The sequence below is a fragment of the Crotalus tigris genome, unplaced genomic scaffold, assembly GCF_016545835.1.
Source record: "Crotalus tigris isolate CLP2741 ecotype Arizona unplaced genomic scaffold, ASM1654583v1 scf7180000024131.857555, whole genome shotgun sequence".
NCBI lineage: Eukaryota > Metazoa > Chordata > Lepidosauria > Squamata > Viperidae > Crotalus > Crotalus tigris.
Genome location: NW_024100405.1, coordinates 353,465 through 372,503, shown reverse-complemented (window position 1 = coordinate 372,503; position 19,039 = coordinate 353,465). Strand labels below are relative to the sequence as shown.

Sequence of the window (19,039 nt, the reverse complement as noted above, 5' to 3'; positions counted from 1 at the left end):
GCTAGATCTGAAGTTTTTGCACCCAAAGCATATTGTTAACTTTTTCTTTGTTCCCACCTCCCCCCCACCCCGGTTAGCAGTGAGTGTTCAATTATGTGCTAACAAATTGTTTGGAGGCTGGATGGTTCTGCATGACCTTGGAACAGCCAACGGGTCTCATGGGCCGGTCCAATGCTTAGTTTCAATTCCTCTCATGCTATCCTCTCCTTATCCCACTCCACAGCTCCCCTCCCCATCAAATATGGCAGACTGACAGCAGGCAATGCATATCAGAACAGGATGGCTGTCTTGACACTCTTATTCAGATATTGACCAGGACTAACTCTGTTCAGCTTTTTTGAGGTTAGCTAACATTGACTAGGTAGTTCATTTTCATGACAATGCCAACTTGGATTATATTAAAAGGGGATTGAATATATTCACAGAATGTAACTATGGTAGCCAGAACAATGGCTAGCAATCATGATGAATATAAATTATATGCAGATTTGGAATGAGTATGCTGAGGAACACAAATGAGACAGCACTAATCTAATTGGTCTGGCTTCCCTGAGAAAGTGATTGGGCAATGTGGGAAAAAAAGGATACAAAATTATAATAGGCAAGGGCGAACTATATTTTACTAAGAGCATAACTAGTAGATTTTACCTGCACCTAAATATTTCATAAATATTAAACATGATTTATTGGTATAAATGGGAAAGGGTGTGTGACCTAAAAAACTGAGGTTGCATTTTGAAATCACAACACATATTTTACCAAGATTTTTTGTGGAGATGTGTGTATCATACGTCATGATTTATCCAAATGACACTTTCTCCAATATGCAGTGAAAATAAATGCCAATATACTGTTAAAAATAAATGCATAATACTAATATTGCAAGCTAATGCATTCAGAAACATTCCCGTAACACTTTATATATGGAGCAATTTGCTGACATAAGGAAGCGTGGTATTTATTACCTGTATATCACAAACTTTATTATATCACAAAGATTTATTTTATTTTGTTTGAAAAAAATCGCAAATTTCATTGCTAAAGACACATTGTCCCTGTTTGGATTAAAATAGTATCTGCTGTAAGAACAAGTCACCTTTTTTCTTTGTTAAATGATAACTAGATCATTACTCATCCGTTAAATGAAGCTTGCTGTGAAGAAAAGTATTTAGTATAGGATAAAAATCAAACTTTATGATTTGGAAGAAAGGTGAGAAAATCAGCGCTAATATTTTCCTTTTGGATTTGCATTTCAAATTGATACTTAGTAGGCTGCATATGTATTAATTTATTATAATGCAGGTGTTTGGACGCAGAGCATGTCAGCAAGATTTTAATTTGAGTGACTTTTCTCTCCTCCTCTTCCTTAGGTAATCAGCTCAGATACTGGATCTACAGTTATCTTCTGGTTGATTGATACTGGGCAGAAAATCAAAGAGTTTATCGGTTGTCATGGCAATGCAGAAATCAGCACTATGACTCTTGACGGGACTCAGACACGGCTCTTCACCGGGGGCACAGATGGAACAGTCAAGGTGTGCACTATGTGTGTTTAAGAAAGCGGGGTGGGGGAATGAAATGGGCTGAACCATTTCATATTATCAGAGGGGTAGCATCCACCACTTAGAAATTCCATTAGTGGAACTCAAAGCGGTACTTATTTTTTTAATAAAATAGCCAATACGTTTAAACAATAATAACAATACTGTTTATTAACTTAACTGGAAAAATAAAGTATTTATAATCCTTTTCTGTGCTTCCATGTAGATTGGAAAAGTAGACTGCGTTACCTCAGACTGTGTTTAATTTCTGCTTCAATTCTTTCTGGTTTCTTCTTTACCTTATAAATGTATGTTATCCTGCCTTTTTTTTAAATTCATGGCTTAGGATCACTTTTCACCTCAGATGGAAGTTAGGATGAGAAAGCATTTAAATTCTGGAACTGGGATACAGTCAAGGATACTGACATAAGGATACTTTGAATGTGTTCTTCTAACACATGGATCATCTAAAGTTCTAGCAGATAATTTGCACAACAGAGCAAACCTGATTTGTCCTAAAATTGATCAGACTTTCTTTGGCATGTCAAAACCCTGCTCAAGTGCTTAATGTATAGTTCAAAATACAGTGCAAACTCAGAAAATGGATTAATTCAGTAAACATGTTAGGTGTGTTGTGTAAATGTAGTCTTTTGCATAGATCAAGACTGTGCACCAAAGATTTCTAAATTGTGCTACATTATGATTTGTTGAAGAAATAAAGTTCACATGGTGTGTTGTAAGTAAGTCATAATATACAAACCACAATAAACAGATCCATAGAGCTTACTCCCAAACTGAACTGGCCTGCTCATAATTTAGCATAATGAATGAATCTCATCCTCTGTAGGTTCAGAAGCACCAGTTATTTACAACTTTATTTTACTGACCCCTAGGGACATTGGGAATTGAAATAGCAAATAAGAGTCCCTCTCTTGGTTTCTCTTCTGGCCTCTGCTTTTCTTATTTCTGATTTTAAAAAAAATTCAGATACTTTCCTTTACATATAGAATACTTGTTTCCTTTTTACTTTCCTCCTCCCCATCATAGGGACAAATAGGAAAGTCTTTGAGTCTATTGAACATAGCTAATAAAAGATACATATTCTTTTGCACATTAAGATCACTACTTAGATAGTATTAATAGCTTGATTCTAGTCCCATAATATACACCTTTAACTGGGACTCGGCAACTGAACTGAAAGCTGGGTTTGCCTTAAAATTTTCTCTACAAAATTTAGTTTCTGTGCTATGTTTGGAAGAGCAAAGAAAAATAGCAGGAGGTGAACTTAAGCCCAGGGGAACTGTGAATTCAGAGATGCAGAGCAAACAGAATTTCTAGGTTAATAAATAGCAGCAGTAACAGAGAATTCTAAAGAAGAAATGAAAGAAATCGTAAAAGAAGGAGCAAAATTGCGATTATATAAATATACTTCACAGAGGAGGATGAACTACTTTTGGACACGATAGTGGGTTTGTAAAGGGAGAAATAATTTTAATTCATCTGTATGAGCCAAAAATCAGTGAGTAGATGAGTGTGTGTCTCAAGTCAGATAAAAAAATATTACATTTCACAATTTTTTGATTGATGTGTCTGTGTGAGCAATGAACTATTTTCATAAGGATATTCCTTCTGTCTCCAGCTCTGCTACAGATAGACATCCTGAGTGTATCAAGCTTTGTCTTCTGATGTGATCAAGAATGAAGAATGGGTTTATTAATTTGAATTGTGCCAAAAACTTTCATATGATTAAGAAATCAGTAGATAAAAACTAGCTGTGCTTCACTTAACTTTTGGTTGGCTAGTATAACATTAAGTTGTATTGTACAGTAAATTAGCTGCAGTTGTAAGATCTTTAGATTTTAAAGATTCAAAAAGTTTACAGATAACATTGGTTCCCCATCAATTATGTTCTTTCCTCTCCAACACATGAATTATGTAGCCTTAAGATTTTTAACCTTATTTTTGAAGTTACCGAGAAACATTTTACTCTATGGTTTTGATACACTGATTTTTCTATTTTCCAATTTAATTGCTTTATTATTGAGAATAATAAATCATAAAATACAAATTAAGATTGAGTACAATCGTATCTATAGAATAGAAACTAGAGGCAAATAGCCCTATGATGATGAAAGTAAATTAAAATGTTCAAAATAAAAAAAAATCAGAATTAAATGTGATTTGTAATATAATTCTCTAATTATATAAAAATGCAAATCCTGGGTAAATCCATATAATAGAAATAAAATAGTCCGAGCACCAGGATAATTTTTTTTTATTGAAAATTTTTTACATTTTACAAAAACAAATCCCCTTCCCATACCCCCCCCAACCCTACCTCACCCCCCCCTTCCCAACCTCCCAAACCCTCCCCTGGACTTCCCAGAGCTGAGTACAGGCTTAATTAAAAAAAAAAAAAACTTAAAACACTTTTAAAACCTAAACAAATTTAAATACAATCATCATTCTATATAAACTCCCTCCAAAAACACAAATTTAAACATTACTTTCTTTGAATATCTATATCTATAGTGTAAAATCTAATTTCTCCCTCTTTCTTTATCCTAAAACGAAAAAATAAACATATAAACCTTTGTTATACCATTAAAACTAAATACTCTTAAAAAACTTAAAGTAAATACATATTTCCTTCAATCTTCATAATCTTCTCTCCTATCCAAAAAGAAAAAACTTAAAAAACCTATAAGTCCTAAACAAATCTAAGCACATTTAATTAAACAAATTATTTTCTCTTAAAAATATTAATAATAATATTTAAAAACTAGAAACACTTTTAAATCCTAAACAAATCTAAATACAATCATCATTCTATATAAACTCCCTCCAAAAACACAAATTTAAACATTACTTTCTTTCCTAAACAAATCTAGACATTTAATTAAACAAATTATTTTCTCTTAAAAATATTAATAATATTTAAAAACCAAATTTAAGCATACTTAAAACTTGAACAAGTTATACTCCCTTCAAAACACAAATTTAAACATTACTTAAAATTTAAAACATTAGAATCCCCTCACTAAAATGAGCAAATTATAATCCCTTCAAAACACAAATTTAAACAATATTATCATTAAAGGTTCAAAACTTAAAACAACAAAATTCCCTTATACGCCTATCCATAATAAACACATTAAACATTTCAATCTTCACCAATAACAAATTCCATCCGTAAGAAACTGCATCCTTATCAGTCTCAATTATATTAGTATTATTATTAATTATTCACATTCCAGTTTTTTCCATTCTCCATTCTTCCATTCTTCCATTTCCCTTCTCCAGGATAATTTTAAAACAAAAACTGTTTAATACAAAAGCTAAAGCTAAGCTTTCGTTGGCCAACATCATCAGAGCATAATACAAGATTACTGGGAGTCTTTTTTATATTGCCAGACAGCTCTGCACCTGGCTTCTCGATCTAGTCATTGGTCCGTCTGTTTTCTCTACTTGGTTTGTTCTTAAAGAGCACGCGTCTCTTGCTGTGTTGGTATCTTCTGAGGTTACTATTTTCTTTTTCCTGGGCTCAATCACTTTCTTTCTACTAGCATATGCCAGTTGCTTTCGCTCGCTTACATTTATCCCCTTTTTTGTTTCTATTCCGGGGTCCATCTGATCTTCCTTAATGGGATTGTGCACATGTGTGCTCGGGGGAGTGGGTATATTGAGTGGATCCGGGCATCTATTAGGGTAGTCTCTGATGGATATGCTCCTACGTGTGTTCTTCCACTCAGGAGCGCTGCCTTCTTCCGTGAACCTCCGTGGGTATATTGATCCACCTCTGGTTGTCCCCCCCATCTTAAGGTCCTTTACTGCTCAATTGTTCATTGGGTTTTTCGATCCCCCTTCATTGTTTGCTAGTTCTTTTGCCCTTCTTGAGCACGTGCAGGGTCCCGTGGCGTGGCTTTCCATCATTTGCTCATGGATCTCTTTTTTGTAGTCATCGGTGGAGTATCTCATCCCTCCCCTCTTGTTAGCGGGGGTCGTGGTGTGGGTGCCCCATGGGTTATCATCCAGCCATCCATGTCATTCGCATCCATCATTATTTCTCCTTGTTGTGGAGTGGATTGGGGTGTGCATATTTGGTGTGTCTATGGGGGTTGCTTTTTGTCTCTTCTCTGTTTCCCTTGTAGGATATGTTGTGAGTTCATTATCGCACAAATGGGCTACCTCCTCCATTTCCCCTTCCTTCTGATCTTGTGGGGTGTGTGCAAATTGCCTTCGTTGTGAACTATGATGTTGTTTTCCCCATATCTTAAGTGTTTGGTATGCCAGGCAACGTTCTATGTGGTGATTGATAGAATTGCCATCAGAAAGCCAGGTTTCCTTGAGTAGGCGGCCTCCCTTAGCGGTATCCCTGGATATAGGTTGTGCACTGATAAGATCAAATTCATGCCCATAGTTGGTCATATGGGTCCAAATCTGTGAATATTGTTCCTGTCTTTTAACTGCCAGTACATGCTCATGCACCCTAGTTTTTAACCTTTTAGTAGTCTCCCCAACATAATTGCAGGAACAATCCTTGTACTTGCTCTTGTATATTATTGAAGATTTTTCCTCATTGGGGAGTGGGTCTTTTGGGTGCATGATCTTGGTCTGTAAAGTTTGGTCTGGTCTATATTAAAGGGGGCCAGTAATCTGGCTGTTGCCTTTGATATATGGGAGAGGGACGCGCACATTTCGTGTTATCATCGGCTTTTTGCAAGTCTTCATGGGATCTGTGTGGTCTACTATACTTCCTGATAAATTTGATAGGGTAGGTTCAAAAGAGGTGGTTTCTTTCTTCAGTTTTGGTCTTGGTTGTATTGCAATGTGAGTCTATCCATTTGAATAATGTTCTTACACAGCTGATCTTGTGGGCCACTGGATGGTTGCTTTTATAGTGGAGGGTCCTGTTGGTATGAGTTGGTTTGCAATGTACCCTTGTGTGTAGAGTCCCATCTGGTTGGCGATGGACCAACACATCCAAAAAGGCTAAGGAACCCTGGTTCTCCTCCTCTGCTGTGAAGCAGATGGAGTTTAATGCATCCATAAAGTTGGCCTTATCTTTCACACACGCGCACAATCCCATTAAGGAAGATCAGATGGACCCCGGAATAGAACCAAAAAAGGGGATAAGTGTAAGCGAGCGAAAGCAACTGGCATATGCTAGCAGAAAGAAAGTGATTGAGCCCAGGAAAAACAAAATAGTAACCTCGGAAGATACCAGCACAGCAAGAGTGTTCTCTTTAAGAACAAACCAAGTAGAGAAAACGGATGGACCAATGACTAGATCGAGAAGCCAGGCGCAGAGCCGCCCGGCAATATAAAAAGGACTCCCAGTAATCTTGTATTATGATCTGATGATGTTGGCCGATGAAAGCTTAGCTTTAGCTTTTGTATTAAACAGTTTTTGTTTTAATATTATCCTGGTGCTCGGACTATTTTATCATATATATATGAACATAGAGCTGTTTATATTGAACTGTTGATGCTATTGATAAGAAGTTGTAAAGTGCACTGAATTATTTTGCAATATGAAAAATGTTAAACTTAATACTAAAGTCTCCATCCTATTATTACCTATTGCTATTTTTCAATATCATTTTTTTAAAAAAATACTATAAATCAAATATCCTGATTTTTCAATATTTTCAGGTTTGGGACTTCAACGGATACTGTCACCATAAGCTCAATGCTGGAAGAGACCAAGCAGTTGAAATTTCCCAGATTTTGGTGCTAAGCTGGACTATCTTGGTCCTAGGATGGGACAGGTACTGTGAAGAGTATTCTACTTAAAATATAAGCCTACAATATAGAAAACTGTACTAGTGCACCTTTTGCTTCCATTAATGGGTGATAACATCTGCTAATTGTCTGTCCCAGTAATTCAAGAGCTACTTGATAATGGAAATCAAGAAAAGATGTATTCACTGGTGTAGTATAGTAAGAGAAGCTCTCATTTGTCTTGATCAAATAAAGCACTTTAGTTTTCACCAAGAAGGTCAGCAAGTCTCTTCTCAAGGTTTTTCAAGAGCAAAAAAAAAAAAAAAATACTCCAGAGTACATTCAAAATAGGCTAGGCTTTCAAAACAAAGGAATCCTTTATGAAAGGATTTGTTGAGTTTACATTTCCCACTGCCCAATCTCTTAAACCCTTTGGTGAGATGAAAAAGAGTGTGTTTGTGTACACACACAGGCAGAGACATATTCTTTATTTCAATGCAATGATTTGGATCCTATGCTGAAGCATACTGTAAACCCACTTAAAATTCATGTAGAACATCTTCCTTTGTTTGCTAAGGCTAAAAATTCATGTTGCTCAGAGCAGGGGTCATTCCTGTTATGGAGTCACAGCTTCCAAAATTTCTAGTGAATTCTTGGGGTTGTAATCATAAACCACTTGGAGATCTCTAGATGTCAGCCCTTTGAGGTAGACCAGACCACGAAATCAACTCTGCAGGAAGATTAAAATATTTTTTATCGAGATAGGTTCAACAAAAAACGATTACAAAGTGTACCTTACCTGATAATAATGTGGTAAGCCAAGAATTGCTTAAGTTAGGTGGCCTATAAATCTCTGAATAAAAAAAAATATAATAATTCCTGCGTATTCCTTTCTACACTATGCCAGGATGGAAAAGATAGCATAACATTGGTAAACAGTTCGTTTTGATTTAAGATAATTCTCATGTTTATTTATTTGTTTATGACATTTTTAGCCCTTGCTTCCCCCCCCAGTGTATCACAGCTCTGAGAAGCTTACAAAATAAGACAATAAAAATGAGAATATACATCATCAAAAACATTAGTATGAAATGCAGAGGAAAAAAACAACATCTAATAGACCAAAACACTCCAGAAAGGATCTTTCAGCATTCTAGCACAGGTCTTGGAGGAGGTTTAAAAGACTAATTTAAACCAGGGTGAGGATGGGAACCATATAAATCTCAGAGATAATGTTGTTTTAGACAGCAGATGCCATGAGAGACAAGACCCACTTCGTGCATCTCACTTGCTAATATTATTTGTTGGATGAGAATTAGAACATGATGACTCAGAGCAGAGTGGACCCAAAAGAAGGCACAGGCAGTCTTTGACTTACAACCTTTTGTTCAGTGACTGTTTGAAGTTACAATGACACTGACAAAAAAGACGTACAACCAGTCCTCACATTTACAACTACTGAAGCATCCCCATAGTCATGTGATTAAAATCTGGGCACTTCACAATGAGCAGGTATTTACATTAGTTGCAGCACTCCAGGGTCATGTGACCATCATCTGTGACCTTCCCAGCCATCTTCCAACAAATAAAGTCAGTGGGGTAAGCCAGATTTGCTGAGCGACTCCCTGATTCACTTAAGAACTTCAGTGATTCACTCGACAACTGCAGAAAAAAAAGTCATAAAACTGGATGCAGTTGACTTCACAATTGCTTTAACAATGGAAATTCTGATCCCAATTGCTGTCATAAGTCAAGAACTACCTGTACTGAATATGTCCAAATCATATGACACATCCTACAATATCATTCTGTACTCTCTATTCTACTGCAGATTGCCACTGACAGCTATAGTAACTTTTCCCATGCCCTCTGTTGCTTTCTTTATAAAGGTCTGTGGAGAGGAAAAACAGATGAGATTAAAACAAGAGTTTGCCATATATATATATATATATATATATATATATATATATATATATATATATATATATATATATATATATATATATATATATATATATATATATACATACATACATGTCAGAGACAGTAGTGGGATTCAAATATGTGAACAACCGGTTCTCTGTGTGGATGCCACTTCTGGAAGTCCATTCTGGGCCTGGGCAACAAAATATTAGCTACCGGTCCTGCCAAAGTGGTATGAACTGACTGAATCCCACCACTGGTCATAGATCATTATAGGATGCATGCAATAATATTGTACATGGCAATTTGCTAGATTTACTTTCTCTCTTTCTCCCTCTCTCAGAATATTGCTTGTTTTTATAAAGTCTTAGCTTCTACACCCATGAGCTTTGCAGATGCTAAAGAAAAATTATATTAGGCTTTAATTAGAAACACTTCTGTCAATATACTTGAATGTTCAGATAACACATACAAGTACTTCCTCTATAATAATCATTGCAAAATTAGGCTACACAACTGGAGATTTGGATGAAATAAATTGATTTTAGGGTACAAGGTTTCCTCTGAGTTAAGAGCTGTTTATTTCATAGGCTCAAAAACATACACACTGAAATCAAAACTGAATTAACCAGCCGACTATGCCATCATTCAGCATGTGTGAATATAGTTATGCCTTCTCAGACAGTTCTCAATATTTACAACAGAAAACAATAGTTTTAGTCTGCAGAATACTAACAAAGGCATTCCTCCATTCTATTGAAAGCTCTAATGCCACCCGAAAAGATATTTCAGTTGTTAGGGAAACTTCCTACAACTATTACTATTATAGTCATGTCAGAAGCTGAATCTCTTCAGGGTTGAAAGGATTGAAGAGTGACATCACCATTGCTCAAGGGACACCCAGTTGGGGGTTCTTTTCATGTCCCCATTAAGTGGTACCCTTTATTTATTTACTCATGGTCACCTGCTTTTGAACTGCTGGGTTGCCAGGAGCTGGAGCAAGAGACTGGAACTCACCCATCACAGCAGTAACCGGGTCTCGAACGTGAGCCCACTGATTTTCAGCCCAGTGTCCAAACCATGTGAGATGCCACACTCCTCCAACTTCCTAGTACAAGTGAGATAGAACACAGAATGCTTCCATGTAATGTTTGAATTTTCCTTTGGTAAGATCTGTATATCTCGTCAACATTCTTCAAACATTTTTTGAAAGACCCAAAAACACAAATATTTTTTCACAGAGTAATTTTATTCTTAAATTATAAATTTATTTTGCATTTGCAGGCTGTAATGTTAAGTTAGTACTGTATCAGTTGTAAGCATTGCCAAATGAATTTTGTAGAGGCAAATCACATGCAAAACGTAATTTCCTGAAGTCTCTGAAACAGCCATTAGAAATCAACTGATTCAAACTATTGATCCCTTGTTTGGCCAAACCATTCCAGTAAACATCTTCCCCCTAATTTTCAAATTATTCTATTCCAGGGGTGTCAAACTGCCGGTCCAGGGGTCAGTTGCATAATGCGGAGGCGCACCCACCCCAGCTCCGGCAATATGAAAAAAGTTGTGATACATCGTGACACCTCACGTGATGCGGCAAGTTTGACACCCGTGTTCTATTCTAATTGTATTTTCATATAATTTTGGATCAAATGTAACCACTTACCTATGAATAACATTATACATTATGCATTATGAATAAAGTATACATTTCATTCAAAACAATCAAAAAGCTAAAAGGCCACAATATCTCCTAGCCAGCAATCAACACCCAGATAAGCAGCGATTAACACCAAGCAGTAATCAGTACCCCAATCAAGAAACTACCAACTCAATAAACAACGGCTTATCAAGGAGCCACCAAGAACACTTCTACCAACACTGACAAGGCAGACCACTTGCATATAAACAGAGAACAAATTCCACTCCCTTCTAGAACTGATGGTGTTACCCAGGTGGGTAATGAAAGCTCTGCAAGAAAACAACCAAACTCTAAGAGCACCAAGGACTTCACAGTTCAACCCTGAGCTACAAATATTCTCCACTGTTAGTACTTATGTAAAGCTTAAAGCAATAATGACTATAAAGTAGGAATGCAATGGATAAAAATGGGAGATTTTTTTTAACAATAAAACATTTCTCTGTGATGTGTAGTCACTACTTAAGTGCACAATAATCTGCCCATTTATCCAGAACATAGACACATGAATGGGCTGTATATGTTCAGAAGACTTGGATCACAAAATGTTCTTAGTGATACATAATTATTAAGTTTTTGCACAGTCAAAATGTATGTGATATTGAATACAACTATCTTTCTAATTCTGATATCCTCACTATATATGGGACTAAAAATCCCAGATGTCCCAGCCTATATCTCTTTTAATGCATTACCTCTGGTGCCGTATCTCAACCTTGCAAATTTGGGTGGACTTCATTGGCTGGGGAATTCTGGAAGTTGCAATCCTACCCATCTCAAAGTTACCAATACTGAAAAATACTGGCTTAAGGATTTAGGGAAGTTCAGTCCATCATACCTTTAGAGTGCTAAATTTAGAGAAGATATTCTACACCAGGGTGCCAAGCTGGCAGCCCGCGGACCGGATGCATCACGTGCAGGCCATGCCCATTTGGCTCTGCAAAGGCAAAAAAGTCACAATACATCATGATACATCACATGATGCAATTGAGTTTGACACCCATGTTCTACACTATTGGCAACTTTCAAGAACTCAGTGCATTCCAGGAATACGTTTGTGACGTTAGTGACCTGATGCCTTTCTGTCTGGTGATATACAAAACATGTCCTTGGAGAGATCTCTCAAGTCTTTAAACATCAGTCCTCATGTGGATAATTAAACTGACATCCTTTCACCATAAAGATGCTACTCACCATGAAAAACAATAATAAATTGTATACATCCACTTTTAATGTGCTTAGAAACTTGCAGTCTGTAAATCAGCATTGTATTTGTGCTGAAAAAAGGTTTAACAAGGTAGTAATTGTTATAACGCATCTGAGTCTTCTTGTTTGAAGTCTGAGTTTGGCTGATCTGCACGCAACAGATTTTTAGCTTTTCTACAGAACAAATGTTATTGGCAAAGGAAATAGAAAATCAATGTAAATACATTTAAGCAGAATAAAATGTATCTGTGCTGCCTGCTGTACAAAGCCTGCTTTAGCCAGGGCTGAGTGTTACGTGTTTATAAACAGTAGATTAGACAGGATTAAAGGATCTCAGCCTATGTTTGAAAATCTCTATTTTCTCAGCAGCCTCATAAAACCAATGTTTTTTCTGCAAAAACTCCTATTCTTTGTTTGATTCTGGCATAATGAAATAAAGAATGGGAAAATGTAGATTGGGGGTATAGAGAGTGTAGAAAGTACTACATATTGAACTGATTCTGTTGCAGAATACAGTACAGAAAAAATAGTGGTGATGGAGGTCAACCTATCTCCCTCAAATTGAATTCAACTCTGGTGACATCATGGGCACATCCATGTAGTTTTCTTTGCTAGGAATTTGGGATTGGTCTGTCAGTGCATTATTTCAGGATAAACTTCTCAGCTGAGATTACTCTGAAGATTCAAATGTGAATCCCAAAATGTAGGTTTGGGGTATAGAAAATAACTCAGTTCATCTCCTTCTCTTTCTTGAAACTGGGATAAAATCTGTGCATCCATCCAAAGTTTAGCAATCAGGAATTTTAGGTATACAACAGGGAACATGTTCTTAATGCCTGCCCTATGCTTCCCTTTAAGCAAACTGAAGAAATTGAAATCCAAATATATAATTCAGCATAGTTTTGGAACATAGATTTTCCTAGTGTGGTCTTCAGTTTGAGGAATTACCTTGTGTGAAAGTTAGATTTGCATAGGAGCAGCTACTGATACATTCAGTACATTCACATTAGAATGACCCCACCACAAGTCAGACAATCCTTCTGAAGGTCTTCCATGAAAGAATTACAGATAATTCTTATTTAATGACTGCCTCAATGATTATTGAAGTGATGGCAGGGATAAAAAATAATTTCATGACCAAAGCCAATATTTATGACCTTCACAGTATTTCTCTCAATGATGTGTTCACCTTTCAGTTAAATAGTATATGTTGTCCTGTTACTTGACCTATTTTTTTCTTTCTATCCCATCACAAGAATGGACAGATTGCCTGGACAAACTATCTCTTCCTGAGCTACTTTTCTCTGAAGCATCTCCTAGAAAGTGCTGACTGCAAGTTAACAAGCTCAGCTTTGTGACATTAAGATTAGACAGATTAAAACCTTCTGGCCATCTGTCTCTGTTGCCTGACACAGACAAGACCATAATTATTTCACACTAAATACTTTTGTTTGAGTCCTTAGTGCAGTGATGGCGAACCTTTTAGAGACTGAGTGCCCAAACTGCAACCCAAAACCCATTTATGCATCGTCAAGTGCCGGGTGGGTATGACCCATTGGCTTGGTGGGGCTCATTGGCTGGGCGTGGCTGTGGTGGTAACAGCAGACTGGGTGGGACTAAAAAGTTAAATCAATCAATTCCAACTTTGCAAGGTCTTTTTTTTTCCCTCGAGAAGTTGAAAGTGACTGATTGATTGAACTTTTTTTTTTTTTTTTTTTTGCACACGGCAGTGGAGGCCTAAAGCGAAAAGGTTTTATAAAACCCAGCTGAAAGCCTAGGACTGGGGTGATGGCGTGCATGCCCACAGAGAGGGCTCTGAGTGCTGTCTCTGGCACCCGTGCCATAGGTTTGCCACCACTGCCTTAGTGGCTCATGGAAGTGCACTAGGCAAATAGCAGCACAAGTACATTCCTTTCAATCTGCACACTCCATTGTGTGTCTGTTATTCTCTTGTAATCACTTCCTCTGCAATAATGTAAATACAACATAACTCTGTTCTTACTAATTATCCCAGAGCAGGGTGAGCATTCCAAAAGGGAGGGATAGATAAGGGGCTATAAAATTTACTCTTTTTCTTGGCTTCCCTGTGAATCAAATTCTTGAAACCGTCCCTGTTCTTTAAACTTCCCTGACTGTTTGAGGCCATATCCTTCTGATGGTTTAGGGTTAGGGTCTGTCACTGGAATGGAAAGGAAAACTGAAGTAAAATGCTAAGCACAGTCAATGTTACATCATTGCTTCACTTAATGACCAAGTCACTAGAATCTACTGATAAGAACTCTTCTACTGAACCTGGGAAATGGTTAGCAATGGTTATTCAAAGGTTAGTGAATAACATAGTGCTAGGTACAGAACATTCTGGAGTCTTCTGGTGACAGGGCTAGAATTACTCAGACAAGTTTATAAGAAAGCCAAGCACTTATGAAGACTAACATTTACTAAAGAAAGTTAGGAAACTATAAGCAAAAAATTGTTTCAGTTCAGGAATAAACCCTCCTATCTAGAAAGAGGATGGGTGTGATGGCTTAGCAGTTAAAGACCCTGAGCTTATTAGCTGGAAAGATGACAGCCCAGATTTGAGCCCTGAGCACAGAACGATGGGATGAGCTTCTGTTACTTATCCCAATTCCTGCCAACCTAGTATTTCAAAAGCATGCAAATGTGAATAGAGAGGTACCATTTTGGTGGGAAGATGAGAGTGTTCCATGCTCCTCAGCATATGTCATGCTGGCCACAAGACCAGAGAAATGTTTTCAGATAATGCTAGTTCCCTTGGCTAAGAAATGGAAATAAGCACCATCCTGTAGAGTTTGGCACAACTGGACAGGGAAACCTTTACTTTTACCAATAGAAAGAAGATTCAAACCCTGTTCTGTTTCTTATCCTTCCTAATGACTGCTTGTTTCCACCACTTTGCTCCGGCTGGCCAGCTTCCACTTGTCCTTTGTTTTGCAATGGTCAGATTTGCACTTATCTGACTATGTGAGAATTAGTTCTCAGATACTGTTGATGAAAGCAGCAAAAATTCAGTAGCACAATTTGCTCTCTCACTACTAAGTTTTCACATCATTTCAAATTATTTTTTTGTTTTTTTAAATAGTATTTTATAACACTGAAAAATAAAGACAGTTTGTTATTTGTTAATCTTTGAGCTGCTACAACACAATTTGTTGCTTTTGTAATTGAATAATAAAGGTAATTCTTTAACTTCAGGATTAAATCTTGGTATGATAAGCCTTAGTTTATAAGGTATGCCACAAGTGGCTGGATTTATATAACAATTTAAGTCATAATAGATAGTTTGGAAATCCCAATAGTTGACTTGAACAACATGCCAAGACAAATCCAGATATGCTATATAATAATTTAGGATGTTCTGTTAATTCAGCCTAGAATTATTCAAAAATAATTCATTTTCCTTTTTTCTCTGCTCCCTAAAATATATACAATGGAACTGAAGGGTAAACACAATCATTTGGTTCCTCAGCAACAAACTGTACCTATTTGTTTAGGATATATCCAAAGTATTGTTGTTTTTAGGACTCCACATTTTCTGCATTATTGTTTTCAAATAAAGGGTTTTCTTTTTTCTTTAAGTTAATTTTATAGCAGATTTTAACAAAGCTGTAAATTGGTTAGGACAGTAATTATCCTTGTCATCAACTAATATGGTTAGAAACAATGCATGGTGCACTGGAGACAGATTTTCCATTATGATTTAGCAATAAGAAATGTAACTGAACAATAGAAATATAGAATGAGGTTTGTAACATACAATTTCTGCAACAAAAGTGCAGAAGAGAAGGAGAAAATTAAAACATGAAAACATCACATTTAATGTTATCTGTTAAACATTATCATTTCTTGCAGATCAGACTGCTTTTTGATGATTAACTCAATTCCAAAAGTGTAGTATTTCCATCATATGAAAATAATTTGTGGATGGGATGGCCAGCAACTATGGAGTATGAAGAAGATAAAATGCAAGGGGATGAATAAGGGAAAAATATTCTGAGGTGTACCTTGTCTGCTAAACTTTGACTAGAGAATATATTCACATCCTGAGGGATATATCAATTCTAACTTAAAAATATATATTGTGATGCACTTACATATTTGTTTTGCACTTCCTTGTGAGATTGCTAAAAGGGACTGTCCTTATAACAACTTTCCTTATAACAACCTATAGTATCAATATAAGTTAGGTTAGAAGGGAGCTGGTAACTCAGATAAGCAAGTTCACCATTCAAAGTTGGTTCCTAGGACTGATGCTTACCACTTCTTTTGTCTCCTTGCATACTTCAGATTGACATGGGATGTATATTTATTCTATATTTATACTCCTTAGCCAAGGGACAAAAAGCTGAAGTACAAGAAGGTCCACTCATTGGTTTTATTTGTGCTTGTTTGTATCTTTAGGGTGATCACTGTTTTCCGCCTAAATAATTTGACTCAGTATCTTGTTCAGCCTTCAGAATGGAAAGGAACAGCTCAGCATCAGGATGACATTTTATGTGCAGCATTTTTACCTCCACAGACTCTTGTCACAGGTAGAAAAAATATTTAATGACTGAACTAATGGTGCTTCAGTGCAGAACTAGATCTGCTGTCTGGTTTAAGTTATCTATTGTATTTTGTAGAGCTTAATTGCTTCTGAAACATAGAAGAAATGAAATCATGCAATAAAACAATTATGGGTCTGACCTTCCTTTTTTTCCTACTATGGTTTTCAGCTTCTAACTTAGAAAAATCTGGAACTATGACATTTATTTCTAGATGATCCAACACTAAGAAGAGTAGAAGAAATGAGTTTTAAGAAACATAAGAGTGGATATTATTATATAAAATCATAAACTTTTAAGTCTTATTTTCCATCTGGAAAAGCAAAGTCTCAACTTCTTCCCATTCTACTTCTCTTATCAGTATTAATTAACATCAGTTAAAATATTTTTTCAGTAAACTTTTATAGGGTTACTCCTGAATATGAAGTGGATACATTTAGGATTGATTTAATTAAATAAGCACAAGACATTTCTGACTCTGTAGCTATATGGCTTTGTAGCTCTATGGCTCTATTTCTTTTGACAAAAATATCGTGTGAACTGAGCTACTAGTCTTTGTCTGCTTCCCCCCCTCCATGTTCACTACAGTTAAGACTTGCTGTTACTGTTCCTGTTGCTTCCATCTGCGTTTGATTCTTGACAGTTATTGTGAAGTTGGATTAACAACACTTTAATATTGGATGATTATTTTAATTTATTATATTAATTTCAATAATCATTTTGTATCCTGTCAACATCTTCAAGAATTCCCTATGGTTTACTAGCATAGCACTAATTAAAATGTCCATAGCAAGTTAAATTAAATAAGGATTAAAAATGGAGCAGCAACAAACAAGCAATAAGGCATTAACTTTCAGAAAGAGAAACAAAAGAAGGAACAAATTTAAATTCTAGAGAGTGGCTTTTGCAAAGATACCACTAGTGAACAACATCTCTGAGTGTCAATCCCATTTTCCACAACAGCTGTTTTCCCCAGACAGAGTGAATTTGATGGATAGATTCTGGTTGCAAGAGGCGTCCTATAAAAGTCAACTTATCAAGCTGTATGAGGCATAACACTTTAAACTGCCCCTGGCACGCTTTGGAAGCAAATGAAAAGTCCACTAGTCAGATGTAATATGCAATGAACAATAGTTAACAAGTGGGCTGCTATATTTTTTTACTACTTGCAAGTTCTGATGAGTCTCTGGGGTGAGTACTATGTGGAGCTCATTACTGTAATCTTGCATCAAGTTACAGATTTGTTCAAATGTTTAATCAAATTAATTAATAATTAACAACACAGTAATCCTTATCTACATAAAAGGATTATATGTAGGGCATGGGGGGGGGGAAGAGAAATTTATTTCTTTTACAGGTTGATAAACTCATCACTGCCCATATTGGTTTTCTGCTGCTTTCTGGGATCCACAACTACCCTGCCCTAATGCAAAGACTTCATAACGTTGCAGAAGTGACTTTAACTTTTCACTGGTTCTTTTCACACTAATCCCCTATGATGGATTTGACAAGACAAAATTGTGAAGAGGGATCTATTTTAGTGCTGGATCCCATCCCGTCAATGGTTTGATTCCACTATATACAAACTTAAACCTGAATTGTTGGGAGAAAGGAAGATGTTGAGGATCACACCATTAACTTACCTTTTTTTAATTCACCTGTTCATCTGATTTGTATTTAAATGGAAATTTATGCAATGTTTTGTTATTAACTTTTGCATCAATTTAATATTTTGCATTGCATTGTTTGCTTATTTTGCAAACAGAATGCATTTTGGAGAAATAGATCAGTACATGCCAAGGGATCCTAAATAAGATGTGTGTGTGTGTGTGTGTGTGTGTGTGTGTGTGTGTGTGAGAGAGAGAGAGAGAGAGAGAGACAGAGAGAGACAGAGACAGACAGACACAGACAGAGACAGACAGACAGACAGACAGACAGATAGACACAGAGACATATAAGGAAAAGAAAAAAACTAGAACAAAAATTAGACGGGGCAAGATTTCATGAAACAATACATAGATCATGGTTTAATGGTTAAGTTCACAGCATTCTTAATCTGATTGGTAAAGATGTAGAACCTGCATTCCACAACATATTGTTTGGCTGTTTATAATATTGCTAGTTTTCTTATGGTTAGTTATATAAATCCAAGTTGTAAGATCAATTTATGGTTCATTATACTATATTGCCTGAATCCAGAAAATTAGTTAATTCAGTAACTAGGGGAAGTGTGTTATATGCAACCCTCTGTATAATGCATTTTTTTTCTTATTAGACTATTACTTATAGAAAATTTCAGCCATTCTAACAATCCTGAATGTAATCTTTCTACTCACCAAACATGAAGCAATCAGCACTTCTCAATCTTATTTTCATCTTTGATT

At 36.2% G+C, this 19,039-nt stretch overlaps 1 protein-coding gene across 1 annotated transcript in view; it reads left to right on the top strand.

Annotated features, from left to right (window-relative positions):
- The window catches only part of WDR49 (WD repeat domain 49), a 108,728-nt gene that overhangs the window by 55,325 nt on the left and 34,364 nt on the right, over positions 1-19,039 (top strand). The window contains exons 9-11 of the mRNA XM_039322822.1: positions 1,371-1,535; positions 7,197-7,312; positions 16,513-16,643. Coding sequence (XP_039178756.1) covers positions 1,371-1,535; positions 7,197-7,312; positions 16,513-16,643 — 412 coding nt within the window. The remainder of the gene's footprint in view (positions 1-1,370; positions 1,536-7,196; positions 7,313-16,512; positions 16,644-19,039) is intronic.